Source organism: Phocoena sinus, chromosome 20 (assembly GCF_008692025.1).
Source record: "Phocoena sinus isolate mPhoSin1 chromosome 20, mPhoSin1.pri, whole genome shotgun sequence".
NCBI lineage: Eukaryota > Metazoa > Chordata > Mammalia > Artiodactyla > Phocoenidae > Phocoena > Phocoena sinus.
In genome coordinates, this window is record NC_045782.1 from 11,912,623 (window position 1) to 11,938,613 (window position 25,991).

At 52.2% G+C, this 25,991-nt stretch overlaps 1 protein-coding gene across 2 annotated transcripts; it reads left to right on the forward strand.

Moving 5' to 3' along the window:
* On the forward strand, positions 1-25,741 carry TRPV3 (transient receptor potential cation channel subfamily V member 3). 2 transcript variants are annotated; one of them, XM_032617589.1, is made up of 17 exons: positions 1-116; positions 4,713-4,817; positions 4,987-5,073; positions 6,000-6,154; positions 6,921-7,097; positions 9,315-9,455; positions 11,622-11,902; positions 13,976-14,152; positions 15,091-15,249; positions 15,966-16,061; positions 17,100-17,173; positions 19,341-19,506; positions 20,903-20,969; positions 22,697-22,971; positions 24,007-24,119; positions 25,321-25,400; positions 25,644-25,741. In XM_032617589.1, the coding sequence occupies exons 1-17, from the start codon at positions 1-3 to the stop codon at positions 25,739-25,741; spliced, it is 2,367 nt and encodes a 788-aa protein (XP_032473480.1). The 2 variants fall into 2 exon arrangements, with proteins under 2 accessions (XP_032473480.1, XP_032473481.1); XM_032617590.1 differs by having other exon boundaries at positions 25,647-25,741.
* The last annotated feature ends 250 nt before the right edge of the window (positions 25,742-25,991 follow it).

Genomic DNA, 25,991 nt, shown 5'->3' on the forward strand with positions numbered 1-25,991 from the left:
ATGGATGCCCACCCGAAGGAGATTGTGCCTCTCATGGGCAGAATAGCCACTATGTCCAGTGGGAACGCTGCCATCCTGCAGGAGAAGAGGCTGGCAGAGATCACCCCCACCAAGAGGTAGGACCAGCAGGTTCAGGCCTGGGTGCTCTGCTGTGAGGGGCACAGGAGGGGCCTGGCACCCACCTTCAGGGACCCCTTGCCTGGGGTGGACCTGAGAATCTCAGTCTCATCTGGGGTGGCCTGGTGCCCAGCCAGGTATAATGGGGGGTGTAGGGGGGGACAGCACTGCATACTCTGGGGTTGAGCTCGGGAGGTTAGTATGACTGGAATAATCAAGGGAGGCCTCCCTGGGGGCCCAGGGGCACCAAGGCAGAAACATTCAGAAAGGCTCCTGGGGGAGGTGGGGAGTTGCTGGAGCCCGAGATAAGGAGCAGAAAGATGGGTGGAAATTCCAGGTAGCAGGGACCCCCTACAGCATACGTTTTTCAAGTCCACTGGGTACTTAGCCAGGTAATTCAGGCTCTCCAACCCCGCCTGTGTAAGAGGGATACCAGCCACGGCACCAGCCCACGGAGTAACAGTTAATTGCAATTGTACCGACAACGTGCTGGGCACGGCGCATGTTGGCGCTGATAATGTTCTGTTACCTTGAACTTTGTCTTCATTGGTGTCGTTGTCACTGTCACGCCCCAGGGCCCCTGGAAACTGCACAGGGCTGGGACAGTTATGACCACTTCCCAGTTGAGGACACGGAGGTGGCGGGAGCAGAGAAAGTCCTTCTCCGGGGTCACAGCTGGCCCCTGAGCTGTCTCCACTGCAGTCCCCGCCTGGGCCGATTCGGTGTCCCTCAAGCCTGAATGCCCCTCCTTCAACCCCGCGGCACTTCCCTTGGACCCGGGTGGGCCCCCGGGTCTAGGTTGGCCCATTTGCCCTGCCTCTTCGGCCCCTGTCCCAGGCCCCTTCTTGGACCGAGGTGAGCCTGGTGCTTTCCCTTCTCTTGATTTGAGTAGAAATTGCTGAGGCCTTCTGTGCATGAGGCGGGGGGCTGGGCCCAGGCTGGGCATGAACACCTGCCCCTGTTCACAGTCTGGATGGTGAGGGGCCTCCAGGGAGAAAGTGGGGAGTGGCCTGGAGAGAGGGTGAACTAGGCGGGGCCAGGCCTGAGGAGGGGCAGGTCGTTCTGATCCTGTGGGCATGTCGTTGAGGAGCTGCTGTTACAGTGGATGGTGGCAGGTGGACAGGAAGGGAGAAGGCAGAGGCTTGGGGCAGGAACCAGTGAGGAATCCCATGGGACTAAAGTGCCAGGTGGGTGAGGGTGTCTTTGGGGGGATAAGTCCCACCGGGGCTGGGTCTTGGCAGTCAGTTAAGGACATTGGACAATTGGGGGTAGTGGGGAGCCATGGAGGGATTTTGTGTGAGAGGGAGGGCATGGCAAGATTTGCATTTTAGAAAGGATACTCTGGGTGATCTGTGTGGGTGATGGATTGGAGGGGAGTCTGTTGTGACTATTGCCCACGTGACAGGTGGTGAGCCTGGTGGTGAGGGATGGAGAAACAGGCACAGATCAGAGAAGTATTAGGATAGTGGAGTCTGCCGGATCAACTCTGGGAGGGGAGGGAGGAGGACCGAGAGACATCCCGTCCTCCGGTGGGGGGACCTGGAGGGGTGATGGGGCCACCTCTGACATGAGCACTTCAGAGGAGCAGGAACAAGGGCAGGAGGAAGGAGCCAAGTTCAGGTGTGAAATGTTGGCTGAGAGGTTCCAGAGGCTCATTCAGGTGGAAGCTCCATCCTGGAGCGCAGGAGAGAAAACTGGGTGGATGTGGAGACCAGACAGGTGTCGGGGGCCCATGTGGGAAGCCTGGGTCTGGGAGGGCTTGTCTGGGTAGTAGCAGAGATATCTTGGATCTAAGCCACCAGCACTGCCCTCCTGCCTCCTTTCCCCCTTCCCTCCCCTCTCACTTTCCCAGGGGAGGTTTGGACCTCAGAGAAGGACTGAGGACAGAGTTTCAGGAAAATCCCAGATTCTTCCTGCAGTCGGGCTGCCCTTCTGAGCCCATCCTGGCTCATGAACTTAGTTCCAGGGTCAGCTCTGCCAACGGCCCCCGCCCAGCTAAGGGCCTGGTGTGAGGTGTGACCTTTGTCTCATGAATCGGTGGTCCCTTCTCCTTCCCAAGGCTCTTTGAGGGACCTCATGTGCCTACTTCTCCCCAGACCCCAAAGGTTTGGGCAACTCCCTCAGAACGGAGTATAGGATTCAGGTTTAGAAAGAAAAAGAAAAGAAAATATTATATGTCAGAAGGCAGTTCTGACCACTAAGGAAATATGTACTAATGGGGGAATTGAAGGCACCAAGAAATCTAGATTGGGGAGAAATTTTTGGACCTGGAGCTTTTTCTGAAGCATCATACCCCTCCCTGTGAGTGACTGCTATGGTTACCTCCCCCTGGGCGTCACCTTGCCCAGGGACACAGACACAGGCCATGAAGGCTGCAGAGGCACTGGCCTTGAAGCTCAGAGCACTTGGGCTTTTCTTTGGACAAAGTAGGAGAGATAAGCTCCTCCCCAGGCCTGAGTCCGCCTGGGGATTGTTCTCTGCCTTCAAAGGAACAGAAATGTGGGAGGAATTGTACAGAGCTGTCTGTCTGCGCATCTGAGTTAACAGCACCTAGGTGGTGGTGCCTTTCTGGCTGGGTCAAAGTAGGAATAAACAAACAGCACCTACTGCAAGTTAGGAGCCAGGATGTCACCTGGCCAAGACCTTGCTGTCTGCTCATGCTGGTGGATGAGATATGGCACATGCAGCGGCAAGTAGGGCAGGCATGGGACAGGCCCTCGTGGTCTAGCAGCTCCCTGTCCCAGGAGTTAGGTCCTTACATACAGCTGGGTCCTTTCCAGCTCAGCTCTCACCGTCCACCTTCCCAGCCGCTGAAGCCCTCCTTCCTCAGTCACAGCCCTCAACTTCCTGTTGAGGGATGCAACCTCACAACTTTTACAGTTTAAGGGTGTGTTGGTCTGTCTGATTATTGGTCTCTCCATCTATCACCTATCTACCCACCCAAGTATTCATTCCTCAGACAGTCATCCATCCATCCATTCATCCTTCCAACCATCCATCATCTACCTATCTATTCATCCGTCCACTCATGTGTCCAACCAGCCATTCTTTTTTCCACTCCTTTATCTTTCACCTATCCATCCTTACACTCAGCCATTGTTAGGTCTTCTGAGCATCACGACAAATGTTGGGTTCTAGAGAATTAGGACGATGCAATTGTAGTTTCTGCTGTTGAAGAACTTACAGCCAAGGGACAGTGTGTTATTGCCTAGAGCAGCGATCCCCAACATTTTTGGCACCAGGGGCTGTTTTTGTGGAAGACGGTTTTTCCAAGGACCGGGGGGGAGGATGGTTTCGGGATGATTCAAGCGCATTCCATTTATCGTGCACTTTATTTCTATATTATTTCATCAGCTCCACCTCAGATCATCAGGCATTAGAGCCCAGGGGTTTGGGACCCCTGGTCTAGAGCAAGAAAAGCAATGGCCTTACTGTGCTATAATCTGGTCTGATCCTTGGGGCCAGTTCTTACCAACCCACTGAAACAAGAGCTTTGTGAGGGGAGGAATTTTTGTCTACTTGTTTACCACTGTATCCGCAGCTTCTAGAATATTGTACATGCTCAGTAAATATTTGTTGAGTAAATGCACTACTGAACCCAGATAAGTAGGGTGGGATGGAGGTCAGGGCAGGAGCTGGACCTATTGTCCTCGGGAAACACCTGCAGGTGTGGGAGTTGGGCTCTGCCTGGAGATAGTCAGCAAATCTCAACCAGGATGTTTTGCTAGTAGATGTGTTTGTTAGTCGCTGGGTCAGAGCTGCCATAGTGGTGTGGTGACGACTTTGGGGTGGCAGTTCTGGGGTACTGCCGGGGTGCAGGGAAAGGTGATCTCACAGGATGACCTCTGATGCCCATTTCAGCTGGACGGTCCCTAAGTAGACAGTCCTAGAGCAGCACTGGCTCCAGAGTCCAGGTCTTTTTGTTTTGTTTTGTTTTTTTTTTTTTTTTTTTTTTTTTTTTTTGCGGCACGCGGGCCTCTCACTGCTGTGGCCTCTCCCGTTGCGGAGCACAGGCTCTGGACGCGCAGGCTCAGCGGCCATGGCTCACGGGCCCAGCTGCTCCACGGCATGTGGGATCTTCCTGGACCGGGGCACGAACCCGTGTCCCCCGCATCGGCAGGCGGACTCTCAACCACTGCGCCACCAGGGAAGCCCCAGAGTCCAGGTCTTAAGGATCATGTAGCCCAACCATTTTCCATCCGGTGAGGACACTTGGTCCAGAGAAGGCCAGTGACCTCCTGGGGTCACACGAGAGGAGAGGCAGAGGCAGAGCCAGACTAGAACCCAGGCCTCGGGCTACCAGCTAGGGGTTTGCTCCTCCCTTTGTCTTCTCTTTTGGAAGAATGATTTGATTTTAGGTCAAGTCAGAAGGTTCCTCTTGATAGGCAGGAGACAGGCAGGTGGGGGGGCCAATGTATCAGGGAGCCTTGCCCTCACACCATTTATGCCGCATTTCTGGACTAGCTCTGAGCCTTCCAGGCTTGCCTGGGAGTGAGCACTCCGTGAGATGGGCACCCTCGACAGTGGGGTTGCAGGACACACAGGTGGACAGGCCCTGTCCCAGCTCTAATGGCCTTGCTTGGGTGTCCCCCCAGTGCACACTTCTTCCTGGAGATAGAAGGGTTCGAGCCCAGCTCCGCTGTCACCAAGACCTCTCCCCTCATCTTCTCCAAGCCCATGGACTCCAACATCCGGCAATGGTGAGTACTGCGACCCGCCAGCCCGCCACCCCTGCCCTGGCCCAGCCCTCAGCTCTCGCGGGCGGGCAGTGACTCGCCCTGGGCCACACAGCCAGGCCTGCTTGGGGCATACTACCATTGTCCATTTAAAAACTTGTCCCTCTCTCTGTCCTCCCCATTCCGCCAGCAGCCTCCCTGGCAGCTGTGATGACATGGACTCCCCACATTCTCCTCAGGATGACGTGACAGAGACCCCATTTAATCCCAACAGTCCCAGGTGAGCCTGGCCCTTCCCCTCCTCCCACCATGCCCACCAGGCAGGTGCCAGAGGGACAGGAACCAGGACCCTGCAGGAAAGAGAAAGAGGCCAATCCTGGGGTGCAAATGTCTGGGCCTATAGCTATGGCATGTAGGTCATTTTTCGGGGGGAAGGGAGTATTACATTTTATGAAAGTAATACCCATTCACTATAAAACATCCGGACAGCAGTGTGCAGTGGAATGAGAACTTAACGCAATGCCATATACATAAATTAAAAATATATGCCTGTAGGGGACTTCCCTGGCGGTCCAGTGGTTAAGACTTCGCCTCCCAATGCAGGGGTGCCAGTTCCATCCCCGGTAGGGAGCTAAGATCCCACACGCCTCGCAGCCAAAAACCCAAAACATAAAACAGAAGGAATGTTGTAACAAATTCAACCAAGACTTTAAAAAAAACATACATGCATGTAGCCATCAAACATCAATGTGCATTTTGCAAGAACACGCACAAACAAAAGGATACACATCACGCATTACCGTGGCTGCCTATTTGGAGTGTAGGGGTGGGGAGAGAGAGATGAAAAATATTCAAACAACACAGAATATGAAAGTGAAATTTCCCTTCCTCTGATCTCATTCTTTCGAGGTAATCAGGATGAACAGTTAGGCACGTATCTTTCCTGATCATTACTATGTGGATCCAAAGATACAGTTTGATAAAATGTGCTTGCGTTTGGGTTAGAAGCGGAGCAGCACAGGGCAACATGAATCCCAGCACCTCCGCCCACCCCCCAGCACTAAAGGAGGGGATTTCAGGCACTGTGACAGGCACGTGCAGACGGTGGGGGCTGGCGCCGAGCCCCCCGTAGGCACAGCGGCTTTGGAGGGGTAACGGGAGACAGTGGTGCACGTGTGGTGAGTTGGAAACATTTTCTGGCCTCAGTGCAAACCTGGCCCAGCAAGAGCAGAGGCATAGAAAGAAGCGGCTGAAGAGGCACATCTTTGCAGCTGTGTCGGAGGGCTGCGTGGAGCAGCTGCTGGAGCTGCTGATGGAGCTACAAGAGCTTTGCGAGCAGTGCCACAGCCTGGAGGTGCCTGGTCAGTGGCTGGCCCTGGCAGAGGGTGCAGGGCTGGGGGTCCTGCTTGGCTCCTGCTGTCCACCTACCCACTGCCCTCCCACCCCGCCCTCCAGCCTTAACTGCCGGGCTGGCAACTTCGAACCTGATTCTGAGGGCAATGTGGAGCCATGGAAGGGCTTAGACAGGTGACGGTGGAGGATGGGGATAAAACTGGAGAAGACCGCCATTCAGGCAGGGTTGGGACTCCAGTGGCAGGGCTGGGGAGGGGGGAACAGCCCTTCTGGGAGTGGCACTGGTAGGACTCCAGGACGTGAGGAGTGAGTCCAGGGTGGTGCCATTTGGACTTGGGAGACTTGGTGGCTTGTGGGGCCCGAGCTGTCTCGGGGACCAGGAGAGTAGCAAGTTAAATGGAAGGGGGTGAAGTCTATTTGCAGGAAACCGGGGTGTGGGGTGGTGGCCTGGAGATTTCTGAGCTGGACAGTGGGAAGCCAGGCCGTGGGTGGGATTGGAGACGGTGGGAAGGCAAAGAGCAAAAGGTCTCTGATAAGGCTCTGGGCAGCTCACCGAGGGGGAGGAGCCAGCAAGGAGGCGGGAGGAGGAAGAGATGGACAGGGCAGAGGGGAGCGGGGAGTTCAGGGCAGGGAGCTCCGTGGAGAGCCCGCGGCAGGTTCTTGAGGTCTGCGCCGCAGCCGCCACACCCCGGCCTCCCTTTCTCGGTGCCGGGAGGACCAAGGGCAGCCGGGGTCCCCCTGTGCAGTGGCTCCATCCTGCGACCCTGCCTGCAGACTTCCTCATGCGCAAGCTGACAGCCTTGGACACGGGGAAGACCTGCCTGATGAAGGCCTTGTTGAACATCAACCCCAGCACCAAGGAGATTGTGCGGATCCTGCTCGCCTTCGCTGAGGAGAACAACATCCTAGACAGGTTCATCAACGCCAAGTACACGGAGGAGGCCTTCGAAGGTACCCGCCTGCGGGAGGGGCTGTGCAGATGGCGATTTCTGGCGGTGGTGGGGCACAGGCACTGCTGTCGCGGAAGCCCAAAGCACTTAGTGTGGTGCCCGGCACCTTCCTTCATTCTGCAAGCAATCTTGACCTCTGGCTGCGTGTGCCAGGCAGTGTTTTTGGTCCCAGAACACAGGAGTGAACAAGACAGATGAAGGCTGATCTTCTAAATAAGGCAATTTAAAAATTGATGAAAAGAAAATTACAAAAAAACCAAAAGATAATGTCATCAGAAGTAATTGGGGATGGGCAACTTTAGTGTGGATGGTCAGAGAGGTGACCTTTGACCCGAAGCCAGCACGATGAGAAGGATCCAGAACAAAGCAAGGGCGAAAGCCTGAGATGGGACTGAGCTTGACAGGGCTGAGGGATGGCAAGAAGGCTGGAGAGCTGGGCAGGGCCAACACATAAGTAACCATTAGTATCGCCATTATCCTCATCATTATTAACAGCCCCATTTGGGACTCAGTTTTGTGGCTTCTCTCTTAGGTGGTCTGGAGAGGGGGCAGGGAGACCAAACTCAGGAAGTCTGTTGTGAATAACCAGTAAGGTGCGTCTTTGAGTTTTTGGAGTCAGTAAACATCCCACTAGGATCTTATGACGCGCTCGTGTCAAAAATGATTGGCTCAAGAATAACTGGATGCCATCTTACTGATATGTCGAGGGTGCTAAACATCTCAGCTTTTTGCAGGTGGGAGTCTGGCTTGGGCCCTTAACTTTTCTTGTGGGAGAAAGTTATTTTATTTGTACTTATTTATTACCATTATTATTTGTTTTTGCCAGTCTGGTGGGTGAAAAGTATGAACTCATTGGGTTCAAATTTTCATCTTCCCGATTACCAGTAATTCCAAACATCTTTCATTTCCTGTATTGTCTGTGTGTATTTTCTTCTCTGTGAGGTGCTTGTTAATAATAGTTTCTCAGTTTTCTTTTAGGTTGTTTGTCTTTTTATTGATTTGTAGGAGCTCTTAATCCATTATGGACTTTTAAATGCACCATTGCCTCTTTTATACATCTCAAATATTTCCCCCAGCCTATCACTTGTCTTTTAACTTTCTTTAAGATGTCTTTTGAAATACAGAAATTTTAAATTTTTTTGGAAGCAAATATGTCAGTGTTTTCTTTATGGCTTCAGAATTTTGGATTTTGCTTAAGAAGTCTTAAGAGGGTTTTCCCTCCAAAAAGGTTATTAACAATTTTCCAGTTTTAAAAAATGCTTAGTTCTTTGATCCACCAGGACTTTGTTTTTATGTATGGCATGTTGGCAGCTCTTTGGAAAATGCTGTTTCTGGTGTAATGTTCTGAGACACCGGCCCCCGCACCCCCAGCCCTCTGGTCTCTCCTGTCTGGAGGTTCTGTAGGCTCCACCAACCGTGTCGATGTCCCTCCCCCACCCCCCTCCCTGCTGCTTCTCCCCTGTTCCGTTTCTCAGTCACCAGAGTATCATCCACCCAGCACCCAGGCCAGATGCCTGGACCTTACCTGAGACAGCCTTTGTCCCCCATCCCCAACAGACCATCCTGAGGACTCTTTCTCCCAAGGATCTTTGGGTCCATTGGATGGACAGCTTCTCACAAGTCTGAGCTCCTTCTAACACATCCTCCAATTTTGCAGCCAGAGTGCTTTGAAAATACACATGTACAAAACCCAAAACTCTGATCATGTCACTTCCCTGCTTCAATGCCTTCCGTGCCTTCCCATATCCTTTGGGATAAAGTTCTAACCTCTTAACCTGGCTTACGAGGCCTTGAGTCAGCCCCATCCAGCCTGGCTAAACTTACCCCTTAGTTTCGAGGCCACTCTGGGAAGCCCCCCAACCCCTTAGGCTGTGTTAAGAGCTCCTCTGGATACCACAGACCCTGCACCTCCCCATATCATAACGCTCAATTCGCAGGGAGACTGTGAGCTTCCTGAGGACAAGAATCAAAACGGCATCCCATGTTCTGCTGTGTTCCCATTGCCTGGCTGTGGGCCACAGAGCAGATGCTCCACGAATAATCCCTGCTTCCACGCAAAAATGAATGAAGCTGGGCGACACAGACCAGGCAGGCAGCTAGTATTTCTCCACGGTTCGGTGGAGGATACAGAGGACAGAGAGGGGAATAGGCCAGAGGGGGTGTGTCACCCCCGGTCCCAGCCGCTGAGCGCAACCGCCCACCCCTGTCCTGTCCGCAGGGCAGACGGCGCTGAACATCGCCATCGAGCGGCGGCAGGGAGACATCGCCGCGGTGCTCATCGAGGCCGGCGCCGACGTCAACGCCCACGCCAAGGGCGTCTTCTTCAACCCCAAGTACCAGCACGAAGGCTTCTACTTCGGTGGGTGCCGCCGCCCCGGGTTGGGGTCTGGGTGCGAGAGGGGCGGAGGGCGAGGCGGGGCTTCTGCCCATAGAAGTGCTAGCAGGCAGGGGAGACCCCACTGCCAATCTCTGCTGGCTCAGTTGTGTCCGAGGCCCTGGAGGACAGAGCCGGGACCAGGGTGGCGTCAGGGGCAGATCCACCTGAACAGGACCGCCAGGCTGGAGACCGGCACTTGAGAGGATGGGGAGCCTGCATTCGGGGAGTGTCACCTGGTGGTGTTAGAGGACCCACAGACATTCACCTGAGCAGCCCCCGGTAGGGAACATAGACCTGGGAGGGAGAGCAAGGAGAGAGCCCTAACTTACAAAGAGCAGACAGGTTCTGAGAAGGGAAATGACTTGCGCCAGTGTAGTATGGAACGGATGTAGGCATCCTGCCTGCCAGCTCTGGCCTCTGTCCCCTGTGTACAATGCCTCTCAGGGCTGCAAACAGGAGTCAAAACTAAGGGGACAAAAACTCCCTGACTGACACTTTAGGGGGTCCAAAAGCAACTGGTGTTAGGCCATCCCAGGTGAAAAAAATTTTTTTAATGTGTTATTTAGATACAGTGAAGTTCACCCATTTTAATGTACACTTCTGTTCATTTCCACAAACGCGCACAGTTGCATAACCATCACTGTGATCAGGACAGGGGACAAACAGCTCCATCACACCAAAAAATTGCCTGATACAACTTTGTAGTTAACTCCTCCTCCTTGCCCAGGCCCTGACTGATGACCACTGACCTGTTTTCTCTTCTGGATGGTTTTTTAGTCAGCAGGACTAAATGGGTCTGGATGGCCTTGAGGACAGGGTCTTGTCCAGTCAGACCTGGCTGGGAAACATCTGTTGGGTGGGATGAAGAGAGGTAACAGGATGGAGATTTGGGGGGAAGCAGCAGGAGACCTGATGTCCAGCCCTGGTTCTGTCCCCGGTTTGCTGTGTGACCAAGTGTGAGTCACTTGCCTTCTCTTTTCTCAACATTGATTGTTTACTATATGTACCAGGCATTGTTCTAGGTATTTGAAATATATCTGTGAACAAAACCAAGATCTCTACCCTCATGGAACTTGCATTCTAGATGGGAGAGAGACCATCAATAATGGATATAACAAATAAGAATGTTATGTAATATGTTAGAAAATAACAAGTGCTATTGAAAAAAAAAAAAAGTAAAGCAGGGGGGACTTCCCTGGTGGTGCAGTGATTAAGAATCCGCCTGCCAATGCAGGGACAAGGGTACGATCCCAGGTCCGGGAAGATCCCACATGCCGCGGAGCAGCTAAGCCTGTGTGCCACGACTACTGAGGCTGTGCTCTAGAGCCCGCGAGCCACGACTGCTGAGCCCGTGTGCCACAACTACTGAAGCCCACGCGCCTAGAGCCCATGCTCTGCAACAAGAGAAGCCACCACAATGAGAAGCTCGCGCACCACAGTGAAGAGTAGCCCTGGTTCACGGCAACTAGAGAAAGCCCGTGTGCATCAACGAAGACCCAAAGGAGCCAAAAATAAAATAAATAAAATAAAAAAATAAATAAGTTAAAAAAAAAAAAGACAGCTCAAAAAAAAAAAAAGTAGTAAAGCAGGGGAAGGAGATCAGGAATTCTGGGCCAGGAAGGAGCTGGGTTTCCATTTTAAAAGGGCAGTTAGGGTGAATGATTCATTGAAAAGGTGACATTAGAGCAAAGACTCACAGGTGGTGAGGTAGGGAGTGATGCAGGTATCTAAGGAACAGCACTACTGGAAGAGGGAACAGCCTGTGCAAAGCCCCTGAGGTAGAAAAGTGCCTGTGTGTGCTTGAGGGAAAGGAAGAAGGCCATTGTGGCTGGAGGGGAGCGAGTGAGGGGGAGAGGAGGAGGTGACGTCAGAAGATGTAGGGCCTTGTAGGCTGTCATTGGAATTTGAGCTTTTGTTCTGGGTGAGGTGAGCCTTATGTATTAGTAGGATCAGTCTGGCTTCTGTGTTGAGGATAGTGTTGGAGGGCCAGGGTAGTAGCAGGGAGACCGGTTAGGAGTTTGTTGCAATGATCCAGCTTCAGTCTCCCACTCCTGCTGAGATGGGCAGGATAAGCCCCATTCCTAGAACTTGGGGAATCACCGCTCTGGTCCAGGAGAGAACCGAGCCCCTGTGCTCCCCCTCCCCCAGGCGAGACACCCCTGGCCCTGGCAGCCTGCACCAACCAACCCGAGATCGTGGAGCTGCTGATGGGCAACGAGCAGACGGACATCACCTCGCAGGACTCACGGGGAAACAACATCCTCCATGCTCTGGTGACGGTGGCTGAGGACTTCAGGACGCAGAATGACTTCGTCAAGCACATGTACGACGTGATCCTGCTCAGGAGTGGCAACTGGGAGCTGGAGACCATGCGCAACAATGACGGCCTCACGCCGCTGCAGCTGGCTGCCAAGATGGGCAAGGCCGAGGTGGGTGAGGCCCGGGGCCGGCGGGAGGGCCTTCTGAGTGGCCGACTGCACGGACCACGGACAGGCAGCACGTGGGCGCAGCCTCTGGACTTCAGGCCCTAGCATTCTGGGTTTCTGTCTCCTGCCCTGGGACCCCCTTGCCGGGGCCAGAGTGGAGGAGTCTTAAGGCTGCGGTGACTCAGGCTTTGCGGCCGAGGATTCCTGCGCGGTGAGGCACCCAAGCGGAGGCTGAGTGTCTGACCCTGGGGGCCTTCAGCCTCTTATGAGGACGGGAGTCCCCGAACGTCTGCTCTGGATCCAAAGCCAGCTGGCCGCTGGTCCCTGACTCTGGAGAGACCCCAGCCTGCCTGTCAGGTTGAAACATTGAGCCAAGTCCCCAGCAGAGGATGGGGCTGCTCGTGGCTCTCTGTGCCCTTGTGATGTGGCTGAGGAACTCAAGTTAACTGGGAGCTTGGTGAAGACTCAGCTGGGGTGGGCTCCCATCTCTATCTGTAGTGGGAGCCACGGCTTGGTCTGGTTTCAAGGTCAGGACTCATCATGGCAAAGCTGCCCCTGAGCGTCCACATCTTGAGCCCTGGGAGGGGACCGTGGCTCCTGGGAGGCTGCAGGAGGGCACTGGGTAGGGTGGGGACTGTGGAGCCATCACAGCTGTGCCAACCTCAGGGCAACTGAGGAGGGAGGTGGTGCCCCGAGGGCCTTGGGTCCCGTCCCAGTGCTCGGGGCTGGTGCCCACAAGGGACCTTTTCATTCTCTTGTGGGAGGAGGAAGAGGTGCAGAACAGCTTTGACAGAGGAGGAATTGTGTGCCTGCCTCGCCCATCTCCTGCCCACCCCAAGGACACAGCTTCCTGGGAGCTTTGAGGAGAGTCAGACTGTGGTCGCAAGTCAGAACTTTCTCCAAGGACCACTGTGCCATGTGTTTGTCCCTGGGGAGGGCCCAGGGATGAAGCTTCCTGCATGGAGCATGGCCCCCTGACCCCTGGTTCCCCAGAGGATAATGTGTCCCTCCACCCACACCCACCACTTCTTGCCAGTCTTGGGAAGCCGCCTGCACCCTTCCTGGCCCCTCCTCTCCTTCATTCAGTGTTCTTTGGAAACTTTTCCGGATGCTGCCCAAGTTGGCCACTATGCTGGGAGCAGAGGGTGCAGTCATACTTGAGACACAGACCATGTCCTCAGGCTCTTGTAGCCTGGGGCGCAGGAAGGGGAGACGTGCCTTATCCCTAGGAGCTCCCTGCCTGGGCTGTAGAGACTAGGATCCCGTGCGAGATGAGATGGGAACCCCACTGGGTCACATGAGATCAGGGCTCTGACACTGTCCTGCCCATTAGGACCCTCCTCCTGGGCCTTGGGCTGGTGCCCCAGGACGTTCTGCCCCCATCTTATTGTACCCAGGGCTCGCTTTCGGGAACTAGTGAGCTCTCCATCTTGCCTGCACTTTGGAACCACCCAGGAAGCTTTACAAGACGCAGATTCCCGAGTCCCACCTCCAGAGATTTGGATTGAGTTAGTCAGTGGTGTGGGAATTCTAAATGTTCCCCAGTGACCCTAACATGTAGCAGAGAGCAAGCTCGCTGACCTAGAGCGTGGGTCCCACGGGCCTCTCTGAAAGGCTGGTGTCATACATCACCCTCTGACTGGCCAGAGCAGTGAGCCTCAACTGACAGGGTCTGACAGAGGGTGGGATGGGGAAGCTGGAGAAACTTCCAGCTGCTTCTCAAGTCCAGGCCAAACAGAAATTATTTCTCAAAATTGTCAGTTCCTGGATTCTTCCCGGAACAGACTCCCCAGCTGGTGCAAGGATGATTATGCAGCCCTCTTAAGCGTGCAAAAGGCCTACACGCCTCTTGTCTCTGTTATTCACAATGCCTGGTGTGACGGGCAGGTCAGCGAGCTTTGTGCCCATCCCACAGATAAAGCGGGGGCCGGGGGTCACAGTGACAGGCACTCGGCCTGACTCAGTCCATCCCTGGTGGGAGCCTCTTCCCAGGCCCTGTCTGCCTGGGGCAGACCCAGCGGTCTTCGCCCCAAACCCTGTCCAGCGGCTGATGGTTGTGACTCTTCCTCTCCCCAGATCCTGAAGTACATCCTCAGCCGTGAGATCAAGGAGAAGCGGCTCCGGAGCCTGTCCAGGAAGTTCACCGACTGGGCCTACGGGCCAGTGTCGTCCTCGCTCTACGACCTCACCAATGTGGACACCATGACCGACAACTCGGTGCTGAAAATCATCGTCTACAACACCAACATCGATGTGGGTCTCCCGGGTGGGCTGGGGAAGGTCAGAGGGTAGCAGGCTGGGCCCCAGGCCAGGGAGGCCCTGGGAAGACCCCTCGCTACTAGCCAGACATGTCTGCAGCCCCCATTCCTTAGCCTTAGTGGGCGGGGTCTGGGGTGGGTGCTGGGGCCACCTGTTCCCAGCTGACCTTGTGGTGGGGGTCTCCTGGCCCCATAATCCTGGGCAGGGTTGGGGGGGGTGTAGACCTTCTCCATCTTGTTTCCCCCCGACTCCTTCTATTGGTTCCATATGGTCAGGCTTAGAATCCCCTCTTCCCCCAAACCTGGCCCCAAATAAGGGTCAGGGAGTACACAGTTTGAGCAATCAGGGAGGCCTTTCTGGAGGAGGCATAGCTGGGAAGTCAGTGAGGCTGAAGGAGGAAAGAGAAGATCAGCAGCGGGAAGTTTCTGGCTCTTGGAGGAAAGTGAGGAAACACATCTTTCACATTTTACCAAGAGTTGTGCTTCCCAGAGCCTGCCTTGCCCGGGATCTCCCTGGCCCTCACAGCAGCCTGACTGGTAGGGCAGGGATTGAGATCAGTCTTACTGACGAGGCGGCTGAGGCCCAGAGAGGGTCAGGGGTTTTCCTAGGGTCACACAGTGAAGGAGGGCCCAGGAGGGGCCAGACACCAGTCGTGGCCCTGGCCTCCCTTCTAGCCCTCCCTCCCCACCGTGCCTCAGATCCCCTTGGCAAAAGCACCAAGCTCTGTGTCTTTCGGGTGCTGTCTGGGTGCGCTGGAATGGAACCTCAGGAGCTAGAAATGACCTCTCCCAACATTTCCAGCCAAAACAGTTCATTGCCTCCTTCTGCCAGGGGCAGTGGTGACTCAGAGCTTCCTTTGAAATGAGGGCCCTCCGGAAATGGTCCCTTCCTCTGTCTCATCTCCATGGTGACTTGAGCCGCTCTACCCCCAGAACCGGCATGAGATGCTGACCCTGGAGCCCCTGCACACGCTGCTGCATATGAAGTGGAAGAAGTTTGCCAAGTACATGTTCTTCCTGTCCTTCTGCTCCTATTTCTTCTACAACATCATCCTGACCTTCATCTCCTACTACCACGCCCGGGGGGAGGAGGTAAGTGGGCCCCTTGAAGTGGGGGATGGGTTGGTCAGCACTGCTGGACCCTGGAGCCACCCTATGTGCCTATGGAGAAACTGAGGCCCAGAGAGGTCAAGAGCTGTGCATGGGGTCCCCCGGTTTTCATGCTTCAACAGTGTCTTGGACACCAAATACGTCACCAGCGCCTGGTTGAGCTCAACCCCAGGTGCTCAGCCCCAGGCTGACCCCTGCTGCGGAATTAGGAGCCCCAGGCCCTGCCCGGGCTCCATGTCTAAATCTGGAGCTGGTTGGGTGTTTTTGCTGTGAGGGCCATGGGAGAAAATGGGAGGAGGTGGAAGTCACTTGGAGAAGCATTCCCAGCACTCTGGGTCTCGGTTCCCCATCCATTTACACGAGGCACGGAGTCTTGGCTTTAACTGTGTTATGAGGCCCTGTGAGTGTCTGGATACAGATGGAACAGATAAATGCCAAGAGGTATGAGAGGGCTGTTAGCGTGGATTGGATCGTGCTTCTCACCGCACAATTCTGGGTTTCCACTCTGGGCAGGGGAGGCAGGGGCTGGGGGCTGCAGTTCCTTTTTGGCCCTGTACAGAGATGCGGCTTTGTGCTGGCCTCTGGCCCAGCTTGAGGGTTGGGCACGTGTATGTGCGTGGTCCCCCCGGAGGTGGCGCTACCCCTACCTTCCTCACTCCCAATCCTGCACCCATCCATTCCTCTCCCTTCCTCCGCAGGCCCTGTCACACCCCTTCGGATACAAGATGTGGTGGCTGCAGCTCTTAGGAAGGATGCTTGTGCTTATCTGGGCCATGTGCATTTCTGTGAAAGAGGTGAGTAGGTCACCAAGCCCTCCTGGACTGCCCTGTGAGGCAGGCAGGGTGACAGCAAGCTCTGCTACTACTGCTGGGAGACTTTGGGGAGGCATTTCCTTTTTAACCTTTAGATTTACATAAACAAGCAAGCTTATCCTACCTAGTTTATCTATCCATTCCTCCAACCATCTGCCCATCTATCTGCCAGTTATCTACACTCCCAGCCACTCAGTGTCCCATCTTCCCTGCCCCTCCATCCACCCATCCAATCACCTGCCCTCTCTCATCAACCCAGCCACTCATTCATCCATTTAAACACCCACTCATCCTTACCCACTGTCCTTCCATCCTTCATCCAACCATCTTTCCATCTGTTTGTCAGTCGATCTACCCATTCATCCATCCAACCAGTGAATCAGCAGGTATATTCTGAACACCTTCAATGTGGGGCTCTGGAGGAGATGATAGGGATGGAGGGAATCTGCCCTCTTTGAGTTCATAGTCTGGTAGGGATTTCAGATGGACACAAATAGCTAGACTTTAACATAGACTGTGAAAAGACCTGATGTTGGGCTCGGACCCGTGCTCAGAAGAAGAGATGACTTTTATTGGCAGTGGGGGGGGGGGCAGGAAGGCTTGAAGGCAGAGATGGCACTTACTCTGGTAGGGGAGGGTTGGCATGAGGACACTGGGGAGAAGGTATTACAGGACAGGTGTGGGGAACAGCATGAACAAAGGCTCAGAGGCTGGAAAGCTAGGCCATATTTGGGGAATGGCAGGTAACTGTATGGTTCTGCTGCTTTGTGGGTTCTGGGGTGATTACGGGGGTGAGAGTAAGAGACGTGAGAAGATCAGGGGGAGCAGGCACTCTTACCCTGGGGTCGCCTCTGTCCCCCAGGCACAAGTGCCCTTCCATATCCCTCACCTGGGCTCTGGCTGGGCCTTCACATACTTCCCTGTTCCTGAGTCTCAGTCCTGGGGAAACGCCCCCCTTCCCCAAATCCTCCAGCGAGGGGCATGAAGAGGGGGCAGCTTTTCTTTCCTTTCTGGCCTCAGGGCATCGCGATCTTCCTGCTGAGACCCTCAGATATGCAGTCCATCCTCTCGGATGCCTGGTTTCACTTTGTCTTGTAAGTAGGTCTGTCCCCTTGGTCACCACCTCACAGGCAAGGCTGAAGTCCTGTATGATGGCTGCTGTGTCCCTCTGCAATAGCCACCCTACCGTGTCACCTGTCCCTGTCATTTCGCCAAGTCACATGGCCAGGGACCTCCTCTCTCCTTTCTGGTAAGAGAGGCACATAGATGCCCATGGAGAGGACCAGAAAACACTAGGACAGTGCCCACCATCTGGTTGCAGGGATAGCTGACTGCACCCTGCCACAGAGCCCTGGGCGGCAGCCAGCACAGAGAAGGCATGTTTATTTTTTCTGAAGGGACACTCCAGGCCAGTTCCTCCTGGCTGTCGTTTTGGACCCTGGCAGGTCAGGACTGGAAGGTACTTGAGAAATCATTGAGTCTCATCTTTAGGCATGAAAACCGAGGCTCAGGGCTTCCCTGGTGGCGCAGTGGTTGGGAGTCCGCCTGCCGATGCAGGGGACGTGGGTTCGTGTCCCGGTCTGGGAGGATCCCACGTGCCGCGGAGCAGCTGGGCCCGTGAGCCATGGCCGCTGAGCCTGCGCGTCCGGAGCCTGTGCTCCGCAACGGGAGAGGCCACAACGGTGAGAGGACCGTGTACCGCAAAAAAACAAAACAAAACCGAGGCTCAGAGCAGGGAAGTGAGTCATGTCGGGTCAGGCGGAGCTTCAGTCGTGAAGCTCAAGCCAGCCCAGTTTCCCAGTCAGCCTCATCCCAAGCTTGTGCAGGGCTGACTACTGTAGGCTCTAGCCAGAAAGCTCAGCTCAGCAGCCTCTCTGAATGAGGTCTTGTGCCGAGGATTACGTAATCCCTGTCGCTAAATGAAAGGAGGATTATGTAACCCCTGTCATGTGCAGAGGATTACGTAACTCCTGTCTCTAAATAAATAATGGAAAAGGATCTGCAGCTTGAGATGAAGAATGTTAGGCTCCATGGCTCTGTAGACCCCACCAAAGGCCCTATTCTGAGCATTTGGGAGGCTGGGTCTATAAGACCTTGAATCTTGGCCTGATGTTTCCAAATACCTATTAAGTATGTACCTGCCTTCCAGAAGCATGAGCTAAGTTCTTCATCTCTTTGGGCAGGTGGGGCCCCCTGATGCTGCAGTGAATGAATAAGCCAGGTGCAGCACTGCCCAGGGTGCAAGTCACATATGAGTCTGTCACCTTGGAGAAACTGTGACGATTCCGGAGAAAAATCCATTTGTACAGCCACTGGCTTTGGCACAGACGGAAGGCACCAGTGCCATGTCCTGTTCTTCCGCTTCTTCATTGTTTTCTTAGTGTAGAGGAACGTGTAAACATGCTTCCTCACTTCAGTCCCAAACGCCCTGCTCACCCAAACGTTTGCTTTTCACTGCACAAGGAAATCAAAGTTGCCTGTGTCCTAACTTTAACTAGTTAGATATTTTGTAATTGTGGAGACTACCTGATGTTATAAGCAAGAGAGGGTTTCTATCCAGATGTCTGCATAACTGATGGTGTTACACACTGTTTAGGAGTAGATTTTGATCTTGTATGTTTGGTACTTATTGTACTTTAAACATTTCAAGTTGTGGTATAATACACGTAACACAAAGGTTAAAACATCTTAACCATTTTAAGTGTACAGTTTAGTACTCTTAAGTACATTCGCATTGTTGCACAATCTCCTTTCAGCAAACCTATTATATAGCATGTATTGTAGTTTTTTAAAGGATTTCTCAAAATAGGTTACGGGGGACTTTTGTTATGATTGACTTTTGAGTATAGATGTCAGCTTTTGTCATTTTGGTTAAAAATGCAATCATTTACCACATCCTCAGTCTACCCCAGTGTACCCCAACCCATGTGGGGGTCAGAAATCACATGGGTGATTTAAAAAACATACAGCCTCCTGGGCAGCACCCTGGGCCTTCTGAACCAGAATCTCCTGGGCCCTGGGGATCTGTATCTTTAAAAAGTCCTTGTCAACTGCAACCAGCACTGACTTGCATCTAGCAATGCAGTCTGCAAGGCTGGATTTTAGACGTGGTCCAGCAGATCTGCGGAAGCCTTATCTGTCTCTTCAGCACCAGCCACCAGGGTAACTATTCAGGATTTAAGGGAGGTTGGAGGATTTGGACATCTCTGCCCTGATGCCAAGAAGTAAGTAAGGCCCTTGTCTCCTGTGTCTCCTGAACAGTTTTGTCCAAGCTGTGCTTGTGATACTGTCTGTCCTCTTGTACTTGTTTGCCTGCAAAGAGTACCTCGCCTGCCTCGTGCTGGCCATGGCCCTGGGCTGGGCGAACATGCTCTACTACACGCGGGGATTCCAGTCCATGGGCATGTACAGCGTCATGATCCAGAAGGTGTGTTGGGGCTGCCGAGGGTCAGAGATGGGCAGGGAGGGCCTTCCGAGAAGGCCCATTTTTCAGATGGGGAAATTGAGGTCTGGAGAGGAAAAGAGACTTGCCCTAGAGACAGGCCACTGCTCTTTCTCCCAAATACCGTGGTCTCCCTTTGCCTTTGGTCAGGCTCTCTAGGAGGGAAAATATGTATATATAATATGTTATATATATACACGTAGATATGTTTATTATATATGTTTACCATATAAAGGATGTGCAGCACATAAGTTACAAACAATAATAAAATATACAGTGCCTTTTGTTGTGAATTCCACATGGCTAGTTGAGTCTCACCGAATAGTTTGTTGATTTTGGTTGAACTCATATCTGTTTGCCAACCTATGGTTGCAATTGACAAAGTGAGTGTTTTGCCAGCATAAATGCTGGTATTTTCCTCTGCTTTAAGGAGTAAGATGAAAGGGAAACAATGAAGACTTGTGTTGAAACTGCATTTGTTTGTCAGTGATGCTGAGCCATTTATCTGCTGAACTGGATAATAGTTTTCAAATACTAGAAGAATATTTCATCAACGTTTTTGTGCTATTCCCACTATTAACAGCTACAGATAGGACACATTTTTAAAGTTTAATCGGCTTAACATTTTGTCCATCGTTGTCTTAAGTCTAGATCTAGATGATCAACAATCTCTGATTTGTAGCTTTTACCAATTTCCATGGTGTAAATATTCCCACCATGGCTGACTTCCAGCTACCAATGCGATGTCACTGAATACAGAATTGGGAAGGGATGCACAGTAATGCACCATTATATAGTGTTTCCACCATATGGTTATGAGAAATAAATAGCCTTAAAAGCCTAGATAATTATAAAATGTAGTAAAGTCACTCGGAAGTGATGCGTTTTGAACATTTATTGTCTTTGTTTCTAATGCAATTTAGTTGGTTATAAGTTTACACAATTCAATTCTTAGTCATGGCTGTGTTTAACAACGAGCTCAGAAAATTCATGAAAGCGAGACAGTCAGCTCTTGTGAGCTGGTGCGAGCTCGGCCCAGCACACTGCGGCCCCCAGGAAGTGTGAGGATTCCAGATGTGAGTTTCTGTGAGGAAAGGTGCTTATGTGCAGCCTGAATCAGCAGGGACAGAAACAGACTGTGTTCTAGGAGGGAGGAGGGTGGAGAGCAGGAACAGAAGAGAAGTCTTTCTGGAGGAGGTGGGCCCAGCGCTGAGCTGTGGAGACAGCATCAGGAGGACCTGGCGAGGGTCGCAGAAGAGTGGCCCGAGTGCGGGCATGGTTAGAGTGCGAACCCAGGAGAGGGTGGGAAGCAGTCAGGAAATCAGTGTATGATGAATCTGTGCTCCAACCTTACCCTTGAATTGTGTTTCTTTCTTTGTAGGTCATTTTACATGATGTTCTGAAGTTCTTGTTTGTATATATCGTGTTCTTATTTGGATTTGGAGTAGGTAATTGGTTTATAAATAATAGTAACTCCCTCATTTGTAAAACACTTTACACAGATGTCAGCATGACAAAGCACACAGGAGCCTCAGCAACAATTATTTCGGCCACGGGTGGAACACTTTCCGTGGTTAGCATTTCCCAACCATTATCTCTTTACTTCTCGTGACATCTTGACCAAGGGGGGAGTCATCATCATCCCTGACCATAAGGCCACTGAGGCTTAGAGACTCCAGGGTTTGAACTGGTGGCTTTTATCCAACCACCCTGTGTGGTATGCCTCCCACCTTTACATCCATCACCCTATGCGGCTCTCACAGCCTCAGATAGGCTTGGCAGCTTTTCGGCCCCATTTTACAGATGGAGAAGCTAAAGTCTGCAGAAATTTGATTGATGGTCTTTGAAAAATAGGAGTAGAGTAATGCATTGAGATAACCTCCTTTGGCCCTCCACATCACATTACTGTCATAGTTTGCTGCAGATGTATCTGTGAGAGCCTCTGGTCTGCTGGGACCAGGGATGGGAAACCCCTCTTGAAAACCTCTCCATTTACACCTAGAGACTGTCATACAGAGTGGAGTAAGTCAGAAAGAGAAAAACGAATATCGTTTATTAACGCATATATGTGGAATCTGAAGAAATTGGTATAGATGATCTTACTTACAAAGCAGAAATAGAGACACAGATGTAGAGAACAAATGTATGTATACCAAGGGGGAAAGGCGGGGGGTGGGATGAATTGGGAGATTGGGATTGACATATATACATTATTGATGCTACGTATAAAATAGAGAACTAATGAGAACCTACTGTATAGCCCAGGGAACTCTACTCAGTGCTCTGTGGTGACTTAAATGACAAGGAAATCCAGAAAAGAGGGGATGTGTGTATACACATAGCTGATTCACTTTGCTGTACAGTATAAACTAACACAATATTGTAAAGCAAGTGTACTCCGATAAAAAAGAAAAAACACCTCTCCATTTACAACAGAGGGAACAGCATAACCTGATTTTATTTCTAACCTCTGCATAAAGAGATATCATTTTATTTTCCCAAGCCGGTTTTTCTTCCCCTAGTTATCACTGGCATTTGAAGGTAGGCAGCTGTTCCCATCTGTCTGGTACCTTTTCTGGGTCACAGTTTGCTTATTTATTTGCTCCTTCACTTGTTTGTTTATTCATCCGTCCATTTCCTCCCTGATTAATCTGATCATTCATTCATTCATCCATCCGTCCATTCATTCAGTAATGAGCCACTGCTGTAGTGCGTTGGGGAGAAGAGAAGAAAGAGTCCCAGGCCTTGACCAGAGGTCTTGCCACAGAGCATTAGGAAGAGACTCAGGACAGTCTTGGGGGATACAACCCAAGCTACAGGAAGTTGGGAGCTCAAAGCCTGGTTGAGGAGCCAGAGACACACAGATTATAGATTGTAATTATCGACCGTGCAAGCCCATGATAGATCAAGGGCTGAATGGTGGGGTAGAGAGAAGAGTTTGGGCTTTGTTAGGCAGAAAGGGCTTTCTGCCCTTTCTGTCAAGGCAGAGCACCAGCCTGATGAAGCTTCCGGAGGAGCTGAGGCTGGAGATGTAATTTAAATAGCTGGAGAGAAGGAGGCAGCAGGCCTGCGGTCTGTGTGTGTGGGCATCGGTGTACATGCAGGCATGCACGGGTTTATTGGGTAATTAACCAGACAGAGAGGCTGCAGAGAACACCCTGTTATGTCTTCCCAGCCCTGGCCTCGCTGATCGAGAAGTGTTCCAAAGACAATGAGGACTGCAGCTCCTATGGCAGCTTCAGCGACACGGTGCTGGAACTCTTCAAGCTCACCATAGGCCTGGGTGACCTGAAGATCCAGCAGAACTCCAAGTACCCCATCCTCTTCCTGTTCCTGCTCATCACCTATGTCACCCTCACCTTCGTCCTCCTCCTCAATATGCTCATTGCCCTGATGGGGGAGACTGTGGAGAACATCTCCAAGGAGAGTGAGCGCATCTGGCGCCTACAGGTGACCTTGGCAGAGTCTTTCTATGGGAGCCCTCATGGGGACTCAGTTCAGCACATGGCACCAGTGGATCTGGGGTGGGGCCTGGAAATCTGCATAAGCCCCCTGTGCTTGGCCAGGTTTGAGGAAGCTAGGTTTCTGGGGTATAAGGTCTAGGGAGTGTGGCTGGACAACAGCACGTGTGAGAGGAGCTCAGGCTTATGGGTGTGCTGTGCTCAGAGTCAATGGTGTGATATGTGGATGTTGAAGCGTGGCCTTAGGTTGCATTAAGAGGAGTAGGTATAGGACAACGTCCTTAGGTATAAGACAATGGAGGTGACAGTTCTGCTCTCCTCCAGTACTCCTCACATGCTGTGGGCCTTACACACGGAGGATACTAACCCCAGGATGATCCAGAGGTAGTGACCAGGCATGTTACGCTTCCTACATAAATGGTGTAAGAAGAGCGTGACAGTTCCTTCAGATATCTGCAGAGCTACTTGTGAAAGGGGGAGCAGCTTCCTTCTGTGGTCCAAGAGGCAGAAATGAGGTATATGGGGCAACAACAGGGAAAAAAGCTTTGATTTGACACAAGGAAGTTACTAATGATTAGGGCCTTCTTAATTGGATTGCTGTTAATATTCAGGAGAGATTGGACAAATTATTGCCGGGAAAATTGCCGAGGGGACTCTAAGCCTGACATGGGGCTAGGACCGCATGAAGTCCTCCTGGAAACTCCCTTCCTGGTGGGATCCCAGGATCCTAACATTTTCAGTTAGGCAGCTCTGGACTTCCAGAAACATTGTTTATGTGACGTTTAAAACGATTTGAACACCTTTCCCAGACTCACTGGGTGTTCATTTTTGAATTCTGTAGGTTAGCCAGATCCTCAGGATCTATGCATTAAGCATTCCATGCAGGTGGAGTGGGCTGTTTGGTGTGTGTGCACGTGTGTATATGTGTGTGTGTGCGGGCGTGCGGGCGCATCCAACGCTCACACGGAGCCGTGCTCCTGGGCTGGCTCCTGAGAGATGCACTTAGGCTCGTTTATGTCCCCAGAGAGCCAGGACGATCTTGGAGTTCGAGAAAATGTTACCAGAATGGCTGAGGAGCAGATTCCAGATGGGAGAGCTGTGTAAAGTGGCAGAGCAAGATTTCCGACTGTGTTTGCGGTAACAAAGGGAGAAGGGCCCTTTGGTGATGCTTTCTGGGTGGGTGAAGAGAGATGAGTTGGTGAATGTTAGTGAAATGATGCTGCCATTTGCTTGCCAGACCACGGTCTGTTCTGCCTCCTCAGAAGATGGAATTTGCTCTCTCGGGGTCGCTGGCCCAGGGATAGACTTTCTAAGCCTCAGAAGGGAGAAGGAGACTCTGCCCTTTTGGAGGTGCCTCCATGGCCTCGCCCTGCCCAGTGTCTGCCTTAGAAGAGATTTGCCAGCCTGGCACTATTTGTCCTTCTGAGAGGCACATTCTGTCACAGGCAAATGGAAAGTGAGACAGCTACTTTTGACAGATGTCAAGCTTTTTGATTTTTAAAAAAGTACTTGCACGTGCCCTGACCCTCTTTTCTGATGGGTCGGTCTACCTCTTCCGACCCCCTGTCTGACTGCCTGACCCTGCAGACTGCCTTCTTGGAGTATAATTGTACCTTGACCCACTTCTATGACTGAAACCCCTCCCCGCCCCGCTCTGCCCCAGGAACCATCATTTCAACTATAATAGTTACCCTAATAGATATGTCTAATTTTGACACCCTCACTCTAGAGATGTTCTGTGAATATGAACTTCAACCAAACTATCTTCTCCACTTCCAATCCAGTACCTTAGACACTGCCTACTCTTTTGGGTTCTGAACCCTGACCTTCTTCTCTTTTTATAAAAAAAATTTGGGGCCACACCCCGCAGCATGTGGGACCTTAGTTCTCCAACCAGGGATCAAACCCCTGCATTGGGAGGAGGAGTCTTAACCATTGGACTGCCGGGCAAGTCCCCTAACCATCTTCTCTTAGTGCAACCTTAACCCTAGCTGGACTTCATGCCCTCACATCTTCTCAGCCCGAGCCTGCCCCACTCTCCTTCCTTCCCTCCTTCTCCGTGGGCTGCCTCCCCGAGTCAGGCACAGCCCCTGCTGGCTGAAGATGTCCCCTTTACACCTCTCTGAGCTTCTGGGTCCCACACCCTGGGAGGAGACTGATCCTGGAGGCCTGGGAAAATGGAGATTCGGGCAGGTTTCAAGCCTTAACAACACTGATGTGACCACATGGGGCAGGAATGCCCTTGATCCCTGTGGAGGACTCCCCAAACGTTGTGCTACTTGTTTGCATTTAATGAGGTGCACTTGGGGAGTAGTGAGAATGATTATCACACCCACAGGATCAACGAGGTGAAGTGGACTGAATGGAAAACTCACGTCTCTTTCCTCAATGAAGATCCGGGACCCGGGAGACGGACAGGTACCGCTGCTGTCAGGAAGCGTGACACCCACTCCTTTCTGACCACGTGACCCCAGGCACACCAAGTCGGAGGGCCGTGATTTTCCCCATCTGTAAAACGGGAGGGTTGAATTAATTCCTTCCAGCTCTACTGTTTTCTAACCTGAGTTGGAATAACTTCTAAGGCAGGTGGTGGACTGAGACCTGGAGGTACAACTTGCAGAACACTGTTTCTGTAAAATAGTGTTTTTTGTTTTTTTTAAGCAGATTTCAACAAAATCCAAGATTCTTCCAGGAACAACAGCAAAACTACCCTCAATGCATTTGACGAAATAGATGAAGTTCCGGAAACCTCAGTGTAGAAGAAGAGCCCAGAGCTCGTGTGCATGTGGGCCGTCTGAGGCTGGAGGCTGGGTTCTGGACTTGGTGCTGCGGGCTTTGCAGAGTAATGGAGCCTGGCTCCACCTGCAGAGACAAGGAAAGCACCCTCATGCTGGACGGGTGGCTGAACCGAGGGGGCAGTTGTCAGTTTGAGTGGGAAACACCCTGGACTTTGTTATTCGGCAAACAGTTTGTATAAACCCACAGCCAGCAGTCCTGAGCCTGGGAGTC